Raw genomic sequence first — 13744 nt, forward strand, 5'->3', positions numbered from 1 at the left:
AAGGAAGTCAAAGAACACTCAAAGTTAGTAAAAAAAGAACATTTATTGTCTAGACATTTCAATCATTTTATATTAGCTAGAATTAAGACCATTTAGTGTTTCTCTCAGTTAGACATTTCTTCTCCTTGAAAAAGACATACAAAAAAAGTTTTTGTTCTTCTAAAGCACATACGGTAAGAAAAAAAAACTATTTACATTTTTTACAAACATTCAACAGATGACAAAAAGAAAAAAACACATTAAAAAGAAAATTAAACATGGAGACTCTGAAACAAGTTTAGTGTCATTGAAACGGATGAACCCATTGTATGTAGCGCCCGTTTTAACAATTGGTCGAATCCTTTACTCGGCCCTAAAGGCTCATCTTTCATAAAAGCTTAAATATAATAGTAGGATGTGATAGTTTTAACTTGTACAATGTCCTAAAATAAGGCAAAGTATTTGTTTCAAGATATTACCATTTAATGTATGGTAATCCTGGAAAGTTCTTTTAAGAGGGAAAAAATTAATTTAACCGACATCTTTACCCTCCCCCCCCCCCCCCCCCGACTATCTGCATATATAAGAATGAATATAATTTTGATTTCCTCGTTGAGAGATGCTTTGTGTACAAATGGTCTTTTGCTCATGAAGCACCGCTGGGTAGCCTACGGTGTTTCACACCAACAAAAGTGGGTTTGGGTCAATTCAGTAACTCGGTTAAAAGTTGGGTTTGATCTCAATTTCACGTGAAGAGAGAGAAATTCAACCCAAATTGCTCAGTTAAAAAACAAAACCTGACAAAAAACGTCATCAGAAAGAATAGAGAAGTGAGCTGCTCTGTGTTATAGTGAATTCATCTGGTGACTGAATTCTCTTAAATTTGACTTTGATTTTCTTCGCAAAAAAAAAAATAAAAAAATCCCAATACATAAAATTGAATTAAACTACTCCCTCTCCGTGTTAATTTTGTTTAATAAAATGTTTGCAGTCTGAGGCTCAACATAGTTACCCAGCAGGGCCAAAGTGAGAAGTATGGGGGGGGGGGGGGGGAGGACAAATTGTTGCGGTTGGCAACAAAACGAAAAGGAAGCATAGAGGTATTTTGGAATCAGTTCAGTGACCTCTACCATGGGTAAAATCGGGATACCCCTGCTAATGGAAACCAGGATGGTGAGATTAGAGTCCTGCATTGGGTTGGGTACCCGGCGGGTGACCCGCAAAAATGTCGTTAGCGGGTGATATTTTGTCTTGTTTTTATTTGCGGGTTCGGGTGCGGGTAAAACAAAGGAACGTGCAGGCGGGTGCGGGTGTGGGATAATAACATTTAAAAATAGTATTTACTGTTTTGTTTTTTTTAACCTCTCACCTCATCAATCATATCCGGCTGTCGGCGGTCGTTAGCCCGGAAGCGTTTACACTGCTGTAGCACACTCGAAATTGAAATGGTTGATGAGCTGAAGGCAAAAATAGCTAGTGGAGAATATCAGATTGCCGACAATTCTTCAGAGTATGGTAGTACGTAAGGGCACATGTCGGTATCTGTCATTTCATGTGACTGGAGTGACAAACAACTGTGGCAAGTAGCACAAGGCCATATAACCAGGACATAACGTCAGTAGAGGATAAACTTGTTTATGCCCAAAAGTATAAGTGACATTCCATCATGTAAGTGTAACCATTATTACACAGAAAACAGTAGTAGCAGTAGTAGTAGCATACCAAGACAACCATTAGACTGTCAAAGGGCGATGACTGAAGACATGCTAACGTCATCCTTGCATCGATAGAGAGGCTCCTGCTCCACCAACATGTCCTGATCAACAAGGTCCCTGATTGACAGCAGGACATTGACTGACGCAAGTAGATTGTTCACTAGATTTGTAAATGGTATAAAGAGAGGGAGGCTTTTGTCTGATTTTCAGTCACTCTGCAGACCTGACTCAGACTTTGTTGATTCATCAATAAAAGTCTTATTTTGAAGGATCCTCGTCTCATTGAGTTTTTTTTTTTTTTTTGCAAGTTCTCTGTATCACTGGCCACCACAAGAGCGAAGTCCAATGTGTGTGGGGCTTTTGGCCCACTCATAGATGGGGAAAATAACCAAGTCAGTGGGTTCGCTGCTTGTAAAAAGTGCCGAAAAGTGCTGGCTTACGATAGCTGCAAACTCGGTACGTTGTCACTGAAGAAGCACATTGAAAGCTGCCGTGCCAATGTTCCCACCGGTGCAACAACAATTAACCACTTCTTTACAAGAAACGTTGACCTAAAAGCACCCAAAAGGGAAGACAAACAGAGGGTTGCCAAACTAGCAGGAAAATTTGTCTGCGCATATTTAGCTTACATGAGCGCGTCCTGCGTCATAGCACTGTGAGACACGGCATGGCACACCTCGCAACAGCTCTCTAATAGTATTTTAGTGTTTATCTCAGATGTGATAAGTTTAATTAAAGCACCAGAATTATACATGAATTGTCAACGTTATTGAAAAACACTGAAAACAGATCCTAAATACATGTAGGTTTAGTGACTAATTGATTACATGGTTATTATTAGGCCTACATGTTTCGGGTCGCGGGTCTTGTATCAACGGGTCGGGTCGCGGAAGTAATGGTTTATATGTGCGGGTTGCGGGGCGGGTACGGCATTGCACGTTGTGGGGGTGGGTGCGGGTCTCAAAAAACGGACCCGTGCAGGACTCTAGGTGAGATTACTTCAGTTTGCCGTCAAGTGAGAACAGTTATGGGGGGGGGGGGGCAGAGGTGAAGGAATTGATGAAGGCAATTACAGTATAACCTGTGCAACTGTCCTTTTCTTCTCACCTTCCTTCCACGTGTAGCATGCGATCTAAGCATACGGTCAACTCTGAGGTACCCGAGGTCAATTATGTAAAGGAGACTCAAAGTGGGATTTCCTTTTCAAAGTGTTAAAATCAAGGAAGATCAAGGGGCGTCCGGGTAGAATAGTGGTCTATTCCGTTGCTCACCAACATGGGGATTGCCAGTTCGAATCCCCTTGTTACCTCCGGCTTGATCAGGCGTCCCTACAGACACAATTGACCATGTCTCTGGGTGAGAAGCTGGATGTGGGTATGTGTCCTGGTCGCTGTACTAGCGCCTCCTCTGGTCGCGCCTGTTAGGGGGGGGGGACTGGGGGGAATAGCGTGATCCTCCCATGCACTATGTCCCCCCTGGCAAAACTCCTCACTGTCAGGTGAAAAGAAGCGGTTGGCGACTCCACATGTATCGGAGGAGACATGTGGTAGTCTGCAGCCCTCCCTGGATCGGCAGGGGGATGGAGCAGCAACTGGGACAGCTGGGAAGAGTGGGGTAATTGGCTGGATACAATTGGGGGGAAAAGGGGGGGGGGTCCCAAAAAAGAAAAAAAAAAACCAGGAAGATAAAGAAAAAAAAACTTACAAGGTACAGACAGAAGTGAAAACTCTTTTGTGGACAACCAGAATACAGTCAGACCTATGTACACATATTCCAACAAAGCATGTCATATAGACTTATCATCAGGATGTTTTTGGTTTAACTGGCTAATTTCTCACTGAAATCATTGTAATTGAAATTTTGTTTTGGTGGGGTTTGAGTAGGCCAACAGAGACAAAATATCATGGACGGCACTGTGCCACACTGGTGTCACGCAAATCAACCAGTTACTGAAAATTAGTCTGGCATGATGCTGGACATAAGTCAGCGCTTTGGGCTTCAACATGATTTGAATGTAGCATGATGACATTGTGGGGTACCGTGTTTCTATTTATTTACTTCCTGTGTGCACATACAAAGCAGTAGGCACTAACATTATTCAGCAGGATTAGTCTGGAGAGTACTAATGTTAGGACAGTGTATGATGTACTATTCAGACTTGTTAGATGTGAGTCAGAACAGCTGGCTGAGGTCAAAAGGTCAAAGACGGTGTCAAAATTAGGAGGTCACCAGTCTCTGAAGTCAGTTTTCAAAAACTACATAAAACTAATATCTTTTGCACTCTGCATTTCTGCAGTCTGTCTGTAACCTCATCCACCATTGTCTCCCCTTTCTTTCTATTAGTGTGTCATTTTTCATCAAGCTGTTCCTCTTACCGTCTGTCAGCACATTCATTTGAACATCCGTCCTCATTTGCCGTTCTAGGATCTCAGCCTCTGGCCATGTCACACAGAGTCCGTGTATTTTAGTATCTCATATTCAACTCAATATGTTTAAACAATGGAAAGCCCCTTTTGGTTCAGTCAATATCCCGGTAACTGATCCCAGAGCAGTTTCAGTAGATATTACAAGAGGGAAATTAGCATCCCAGTGTCCTAGTTTATCTCCTCTGCTTAATATCCAGTTGCCCCTCGTTAATTTCCAGACAAATATGGAAAAGTTTCTAGAGATGCTGGGGACATGTTCATAAAAAATGAACCTCTCCTTTCTTTCTTGTTAGTAGATGTAGAAAACGAATGCAGCTGCACCATCAATGCTTCTCTCTGCTCCTGCTTGATTTCCGGAAGAAATGTCTTGAAACACCTTGTGTGGGTATGTTAAAAAAAAAAACAAGAAAGAAAAAAAAAAAAAAACACTGCTTTTCTCCATGTTCTAGTAGATGACCTCATACACTGTGGCTTTCTTGTCCCCTGAGCCAGTGACGATGTATTTGTCATCCACAGAGATGTCACAGCTCAGCACTGAGGAAGACTCTTTAGACTATGGAGGAAGAAGTGAGAGAACAGAAGTAAGAGGTTAGAAAGAGCCAAGTGAGGAAAAGAGAGGGTGAGAAGTTATTATGGGGTGCAGAATGGGTGCAAAAGAGAATTGGTGAAAAAGATGAGCAAAAATACACTCCATCACTTGCTTTATGCATTCATGAGCAGCATACCACATATAAACACAATATAGACATACAGCGGGCACTCCCATTTGTAATGTTGATTTTCAAATAATTTGCCTTTGTCCTGGCAAGGCAGTTAAGATGGCCAACATAAAATGTTTGTTTATACTGTCATTGAAAAAAAGCTTTGGCTTGAAGCATTGGACTGAGCAAGCTATGTGTTACCATGCTGAAAGCAGCCATTATGATGATTTTACCAACTTTCTTAATCTCTTGTGTTGTCCATGAATGAGATAAACCACATTTCCATGGCAACATCATCCAATTTCTGAGGTGGCTAATGTACATCCATGCAACTTACGATAATACTACAGGAATCGCCTTTTGCATCCAATCTGATGCATTGTATCTCACCGAGTGTGCAATTATTACCTGGAATATGCTGGCTCCATATGGCGTTCTCCACGCATTCAGTAGGTTGTCCTTCCCTGTGCTCACAAACCACTTACCTAAGGATAGAAAACACAAACACAAACACACAGACACACACACAGACACACACACACACACACACACACACACACACACACACACACACACACACACACACACACACACACACACACACACACACACACACACACACAGTGTTGATGAAAAACAAAAAATAAGATGTTTCTTTAGATCGGATAAGAAAAAATGACTAAGTTTGTAGAGGCCTGCCAAATATGGGAATATGGATATGTGAAATATATTTTCTCGTCTGTATGGTTATGCATGTTTCAATATGGGTAAAGCAAATGGAGTAGTGCATTTGCCACAATTCTTTGGTTCTTTTGTGAGCTTTGATATCCTGCTTAATTTGTGATATTGGGCTATACAGATAAAAGTGACTTGACTTGACTTGCTTAGCTAAGCCAGTGTAATTTCAGTTTAATAGAGTGATGTATCTTAAGAGACCACTTTGGGAGAGTTAAGCAACAAAAAAAAAAGAGAGAGAGCGGGAGAGTGTTCCAGAACATAGCAGAGGAGTTTGCTGAGTTATCATTTTGTCAGTAGATATTGAGTTTAGTGTCGAAGCAAGTAATATGTTGTGGACTGAAATACTTCTCAGGATTTGCACAAGTATTGTATTGTAACAGCTTCAAGTCCTGTGCATCTCGATGTTTCGCAACTCATTCTTCCCCCAGTTTGCCGTGGATGTTGGCTAGCCTACCGCCAGTTAGCTGAACATTAGCTATTTTGCTTACCTTTTTCTTACTTAGCTAGCTTTGTGAAAGTGTACAGTCTAACTATCAAGCGTGGACGTTTTGCCAGAACTGTCGTGGGGACAGTCATCTATAAACACTGGCCGTAGTTTTTGCAAGGAAACCGGCGACGAGAGGATTTTGCTGCAGCTAATTAGTTAGTTAGCGCTGCCTGGGAGGAAGGATTCATTCAGCGCATGCTGGACCTTCGTGATCAGCACGATATTCATCAACGCTACCCTGTTGCATCATCTAACTACAGTCGCTGCTGAGGCAGTGATTAATGGGGATCCGAAATAAAGATGTTAAAAAATATTAAGATCTACCCACCCTGCGGACCACTCGTGGATCGTTTGTGTGGTCGCGTGAGTAAGAGGAGACTATTCCAACACTATCAACGTGTTCCTATCGGGAGTTTGTTCCATTATTTTTTTGTGCACCAACATATGGGCCCCATCGTTTAGAAATCCAAGCGCTTGGTAATATAGTTCACCATTGCTCTGAGTTGAGCTATTTATTTGGAGACTTTTATTCAGGACTTTGTCTGATATTACAAATTCATTATTGGGTCAAGGTTATTTAGTAAGGTGTTCACTTCATATATTTGATAGCTTTTCAATTCTGTATTCTAGCACTTGGTTTGCAATTCCAGAGGGTTATTCCTTTTTGATAGTATGTTGACATGATAACATAAGAGGGTTTTGGTTGTTTGATAAGTAAATACTGTTCTGACACATATCGAGAAAAGGAAAGATATAAGAACAACAATAGCCTACCAGAGAATACATGTTATTTCATTATTATTGTTGTCCTGAACGTTCTATTATTCTAAGGTTTATCATTTACATTCAGCCAACTCAACACCAACTGCTGAGAACTCTGGATCCTGTTGAAATCACTGCCATAGCTGTCAACAAGGGGTTACAAGTTGAAGATAATGCATTTATTGATGAGATGAAGACTGAAGAAGAGATGTCATGACATACCACAGTAGGCAAATTGCAGAGAGAGGACACAGCTTTCATGGAGATGTAGCTGGTATTTGTCAGGCTTGGTGACATGGAGGACCTCAACGTTGCTGCTCTCCATTCCCACAGCCAGCCACTCTCCTGTAGGACAGTAACCCAGAGAGAATATCTGGGTAGAGGGAGAGAGAAAAATTATTGGCATGGTACAGGCAGTTGGCTTTTTTTTTTTTGGTGCTTATTGCCCTAAAAATTATAGCCAGCAAGAGAGATGCATTTAATTTGTGCAGAATAAAAGCCATCCCTCTTCATCCTCCCAACTAATCATTCAGTTTCACTGCTGATGCTATATTAAGCTGCTCCAAATGGTTGTGATTTTTCAACATTTATTGATGCATTACATTTTTTTCCATGGAGCTGTGACCAACTGATGTGGTTTTGTAATTTCTTCATAATTTTTACTGAAATATCATTAATGAACAATGTGTCATCCACATGAAATCTCACCACATACACAGCACTTTGTTATAGCAAGTGTGTGTGTGTGTGTATATACATGTACCTGTGATGTGAAGTCATGCTGCTGGAGCTGCCGTCCTTCTCTCAGGTCCCAGGAGCGGACAGTGTTGTCCAGGCCTCCAGTCCACAGCTTGGTGCCATCATTAGAGATGTCAATACAGCTGGCTCCATCTGTATGGCCCTGAAACTGTCTGTGCGGATACATGACATTCTATGTAAAACTGTAACAATACATCGCCTGTGTATGTTTTTGTATCTATGACCCAAAAGGAAATGCTGGGGCATCGTGATGTCTCAAATGGTTTTTATTCACTATGCATACTGTGTATTCACAATAGCTTTCCAGCAAGCTATTTTTATGCATATTTTGAAGCTGTGACTATGAAAAGCTGGACGGAAATGTCAAAACCTCTCATTTGTAAAAACGGAGAAAATGTCTATTTGTATGTGATGTCTTGCAATTTCAAACCACACATTTATATGGAAGGAAGTTACACCAGCCAAACCTCGTCTATACTAAAAACAATTGACAACATTTCTATACTTATTTGACAATGCTCATCGGCAGCCAATTTCTTACCAGCATTGCTGAATTTTCCACTTATTTCTGTGACATTCTGGTGCAATAGCTAGCAACAGTAAGCGTATACTGGCCATGTCTCACACAATTAATTAGCTCAGAATATTAAAAAGTGCCTGTGACAGGTTGGTTAGAGAAGGCACGCAACAGCCAAAGGATTTGTCTACATTCATCAATCCCACTTATTCCTATGTATGTATTAATCTGTCGTTAGGAATGTTAATAAAAACACTCGCAAATCGAGCATTGTATCTGTCCTTGTAAAATCAAATCACACCTATGATAGGCTTTCTCTTACCTGACCAAAGTCTGATTGTGTAGATCCCAGACAGCAATGTTTCCATCACTGCAACAGGAGAAACAGACTTTGGAGTCTGGGCTGATGGCCAGAGCGTAGCATGCTGGGGCTGATGATGTGAGCTCGGCCTTGATCCTCGGGGTGGGCGTGGCCAGGTCCCAGATCGATAATGTGCTGGCCTCGCCACCAACAATGAGCGTCCGACCATCAGGGAGGAGCCGACACGAACGTATGTAGTTGTCCCGGTTCTGATTGAATGCATGGACAAAATTGGTTTTGCTTTGAATCAGGGTATCTGCACACTTTTAAAGTAAAATTTTAATGACTTTCAAGACATTTTTAATACATCTAAATGGAAAAAATACCATTTCCACGGCAAAAAAAAAAATTCAACAAACTATGCAGTATACACCGTTGTTGAGTTTTATTGAATGTGAATATAAAAACAAATTTTCTGTGTAAATTAGCTGACCACAGCCTTCTTGCTAATTAACGAAAATAAAACTAAGGTGGTAGATCCAGTCAAATTGAAAACAACAGTATCAAATACACACAAGAGGGCAATATGGAGACGGGTCAAAAGTTGACAATCTAAACCCAACGTTAAGTGTATTTCCTTTTCAGACCCTCTCTAGCACAAACTATCTGAAGTTTCTTTGGCCCTGTTTTTCAATGGATGCTATGTTTCTCATGACGCGTCGCAGCTCATCAGCCGTCTTACAATCTAGCACTAGCAACTGCTCTCTCATTTCCTTTGCTCGTCTCCTCAGTGTGTTGGATTTTGTTATCAGCGTTGTCATTTTCATTCCTGCAGTATTCTCTACTAGCTCTGTGATGTTGTCTGCTTTCTTTCGGAGACTCAGTAGCCACAGTATTTCTGCCTTCAATGAGGCTGTCGGAGAAAAACAGGTGAATGCTGTCTGTTGACTGCTCAGCTGAACAGTGGTAGTTATGGAGCCTGTAGCTCAGGCAGACACATTAGCAGCAGACAAATTAGCTCTAACGTTACCACAAGCAGCCAAGCTAGCAATGGGCTCAACATACGACCCAATGGCCACAATGTTTTCTTGAGTGCTAGCATAGCATAGCGCTTGTGCTTTGCGGATTTCATGAGTCTAGTGCTTTACAACCCATTGTCACCAGTTTAAATATTTTGCAACAAAGTTCACATCATACCTCGTAAGAATTGCTGGATTGTTTAAGCCACCCATGATATTTGTCATCCTCCAACCATCTCAGATTGAATTTAAATTTACCCAGTTTCTTTGTTTGCCACCTATCTGTCACCCACTGGCTACTGCCTCTCCGTCCCACTGCCCCTGGCGGTCTAGCATATGCTATTTTGTCCAAATGCATTGTACATTGCTTGCAACAATTGTCGGGCTGTTGTGGAATATAAAATAAAACAAAACATAAAAACTAAACAAAAAAATAGATATACACTCATTTGTTCTTTCCCAGAATGAATTTAATGCCTCCTTTCCTAAAATTCCAGAAATGCAAAAAAAATTTTAGACCTTGAGTTAAAAAAAAGGTATTCCAAGACATTTTAAGAATCCTCGAGGACCCTGCCTTAAATACACATTCTTATTTCATATACACATCGTACATAATCTATATAGCTACATTTACATGTGTAATACTGTACAAATATGTTCTCCTCATGCACCCACACACTAAACGGCAGAAAGTCAGAGCTGATAAACAGACAAAAAAGCCACCCAACATTGCAGTTCCCCAGCTGACTTGCAAAAATCATGATAAATTGTTTACCCTTCAAATACATACTGACTTACACCCACCAAACCCTTCCCTTCACTCACCAGACAGTCAAGTTGTGACACGGGGCTCTTGTTGCCGGGATGACTTATGTCCCAGACTTTAACACAACCCTTCCCCCCCGTGTAGACGTGTCGGGTGGGGTTGCTGATGGTCACAGCACACACCACCTCACCATGGTTCAGTGTGTTGATTTGACGGGCGTGGCGTGGGATGCCGGGCCCCACCAGAGCATCTGGGGGAAATGGCACAGGCTGCATTTGGCCGTCCGCCGCCACGTGGAAGGAATATGCTCTGATGGTGCAAAGGAGGAAAGAAGGCAGAGGGGAAGGAGTGGGGAAATGAAAGAAATGCAAGAAAGAGGGGGGACAGCCAAGCAAATGAGGACAGAGGAAATGGAGATGAGCAAAGGAGTGGAAACAGTAGAGAGGATATGAGAGGGAGCAGGGATGGGAAGAAAAGAAGGGTTGAGGAAGGGTAGGTAGGAATGAAGACAAAGAAATAAGGGTGAAAATGATGGCAAAGGTGAAAACATATTGAGAAGGAGCAGAGAGGAAAAAGATAAAAGAATAGGAAAATAAAGGAGAAAGAGGAAGCATTGAGTATTATGTATTCTAAAAAAACTTAAAATATCTTAAGGTTATTTCTATGACACTTCTGAGAAGTCTAGGATGTAGGGCATCATATTCGGGATGGCAATTCCAGTTGAGTTCTTGAACACCCACAGAAAAATGCAAGCACAGACTCAAACACACACACACACACACACACACACACACACACACACACACACACACACACACACACACACACACACACACACACACACACTCTCTCTCTCTCTCTTACGGTTTGCCTCCAGGGATGCCAGTTAAGCTTGGAGGTATTCCAGGGACTCGCATGTGGGGATGGGGGTCAAAACCAACCTTGAGGAAAACACAGAGAGAAGCTTTGAGCACAGAACATACACCCAACCCCCCCCCCCCCCGGCAGTTAGAAAAGACACACATCTCTTCACATTATCATCCTATAGAAGGGAATACAAACAGCCATGTATACAGGACCAGTTAGACATGCACAGGCACTCACACAAACGGACACCCCTACCTAAAACGGTAATAAACTGTATTTGTACAGCATTTTTCGGCAAAGTTTACAAATTGCTTTAACAATGAAACACACACACACACACAACCTATAAGTACACAACCTAAGGGATATCATCAGGTGACAGACCCAGACAGCTGTGATGTCATGTAATCTATTTAAACAGTGTAATGAGCAAAATGCAAAAACAGAGTAAACGGAGCTATGTGATGATTGACAGTAATCAACATCATCATAGAGACCCTGAAATCAAGCACTGTGTAAATACTGTTGCTGTTAAAGCAAAAAGCAAAATGTAGCAATACACCTTACAACACTCTCAAAGAAACAATGTACAAAAGATACTGATTAGCAGGCTCAGATTGGCCATCGGGAGAGGTGGGACTTTTTCCGGTGGGCCGCTACAACTGGTAGGGCGCTGGCTGGCATTAGTGGGCTGCAAAACCACATGGGGCCTAATTAAATTCACATTTAAACTTTCTTTATTAAAAAAAATATTTTTAAGTTTTAAGCCTGCTACATATACTACTACTTTTAACAATAACAATTTTTTTTTGAGGGGGGGAATGAATTTCTACATGATCTTTTGGACCTGTCATGTCATAATTAAGTTCTAGTTAACAAACGCACACACGCATTTTGGGATTGGGAAGTTATTTCAGAACACAAAGAGGTCAAGTTATATTAGCTATATCCAAAAAAATGGACCACAAAAAATGGAAAGGAGGGGCTGAATTGTAAGACTAAAATGGAAAAAAGCTTGGAGATTGATGCACTAAATTGTGCGAACCTGACAAACATGTTTGCTTCACCAGCTAACATGCTAATGACAATGGATAATGTTACAAGTGACGACAGAGACGAGACAGAGAGGACAGTGGAAGGGGATAAGACAAAGATTTAACTGGGGATGTGACAGAGCAGGTAGTGACAGAGATGGCACCTGGGGATGATGGTGGGACAGATATGGAAGTAACATTAAACCTGGATTGGAGAGAAGGCGCTATGTCTCAGGATGGAGTGCTTAGCCTGCAGCAACAGACCGAACTGGCAAGTGTGGATTCGAATGGGAGGGAATTGTGTGAGCAACCAGGTCCATAAAACAAAGGACAGCACAGTAAAAGTGTGCTTTTCCAAAAGCTTGGTCAAGGTGAGCTTGATTTTTTTTCTTTCACCACAATCCATTCCACATAGCCACTAACCAGGGTGTTAACAAGGTTTTTCAATGAAAAAAATGGGACGACCCGTAAATGGCTGACTTACTGTGTGGAAACGCACACCCTCTTTTGCTGCATGTCTGGCAGTCTGGAAATCAGACAATTTGTTCGTGAATGGACTGAATGATTTTAAGCATGTTCACTCAGAATTGAAGAACTGGGGGCATCCGGGTAGCATGGTGGTCTATTCCAGTGTTTCTCAACCGGGGGTCCGCGGACCCCTAGTGGTCCGTGGTGTAATTGCAAGGGGTCCGTGAAAATAAAATATCTTTATATAAAAAAGATCCTATGACATTTATAGAAATAGGATTATTTTACTCAAATGTGACTGAGACCGTTATCTACCTAAACTATAAAGGGTAACAGGACTTTTTTCTCTAATTACATCTGTTTCACAAGTGTAATTTATTGTATTTTAATAATAGATCTCGCTCCCGTTTGCATTGTTAAAAGTTACTGCATAAAAATTCTGTTGTTACATACACTCACTGGCCACTTTATTAGGTACACCTTGCTAGTACCGGGTTGGACCCCCTTTTGCCTTCAGAACTGCCTTAATCCTTCGTGGCATAGATTCAACAAGGTACTGGAAACATTCCTCAGAGAGTTTGGTCCATATTGACATGATAGCATCACGCGGTTGCTGCAGATTTGGCGGCTGCACATCCATGATGCAAATCTCCCGGTCCACCACATCCCAAAGGTGCTCTATTGGATTGAGATCTGGTGACTGTGGAGGCCATTTGAGTACAGTGAACTCATTGTCATGTTCAAGAAACCAGTCTGAGATGATTCGAGCTTTATGACATGGCGCGTTATCCTGCTGGAAGTAGCCATCAGAAGATGGGAACACTGTGGTCATAAAGGGATGGACATGGTCAGCAACAATACTCAGGTAGGCTGTGGCGTTGACACAATACTCAATTGGTACTAAGGGGCCCAAAGTGTGCCAAGAAAATATCCCCCACACCATTACACCACCACCACCAGCCTGAACCGTTGATACAAGGCAGGATGGATCCATGCTTTCATGTTGTTGACGCCAAATTCTGACCCTACCATCCGAATGTCGCAGCAGAAATCGAGACTCATCAGACCAGGCAACTTTTTCCAATCTTCTATTGTCCAATTTTGGTGAGCCTGTGCGAATTGTAGCCTCAGTTTCCTGTTCTTAGCTGACAGGAGTGGCACCCGGTGTGGTCTTCTGCTGCTGTAGCTCATCTGCCTCAAGGTTC

At 41.8% G+C, this 13744-nt stretch overlaps 1 protein-coding gene across 4 annotated transcripts in view; it reads right to left on the minus strand.

Annotated features, from left to right (window-relative positions):
• Positions 1 to 558: 558 nt before the first annotated feature.
• The window catches only part of LOC130124212 (transducin-like enhancer protein 1), a 46506-nt gene continuing 33320 nt past the window's right edge, over positions 559 to 13744 (minus strand). For all 4 annotated transcript variants that reach the window (XM_056293681.1, XM_056293674.1, XM_056293667.1 and 1 more), the window contains 7 exons: positions 11035 to 11111; positions 10230 to 10479; positions 8407 to 8654; positions 7572 to 7719; positions 7031 to 7181; positions 5230 to 5306; positions 559 to 4673 (listed from right to left, as the gene is read on the minus strand). In XM_056293681.1, the coding sequence (XP_056149656.1) occupies positions 4566 to 4673; positions 5230 to 5306; positions 7031 to 7181; positions 7572 to 7719; positions 8407 to 8654; positions 10230 to 10479; positions 11035 to 11111 (1059 nt within the window). In that variant the 3' untranslated portion in view covers positions 559 to 4565. The remainder of the gene's footprint in view (positions 4674 to 5229; positions 5307 to 7030; positions 7182 to 7571; positions 7720 to 8406; positions 8655 to 10229; positions 10480 to 11034; positions 11112 to 13744) is intronic.

This window comes from Lampris incognitus, chromosome 1, assembly GCF_029633865.1.
Source record: "Lampris incognitus isolate fLamInc1 chromosome 1, fLamInc1.hap2, whole genome shotgun sequence".
Classification (NCBI taxonomy): domain Eukaryota; kingdom Metazoa; phylum Chordata; class Actinopteri; order Lampriformes; family Lampridae; genus Lampris; species Lampris incognitus.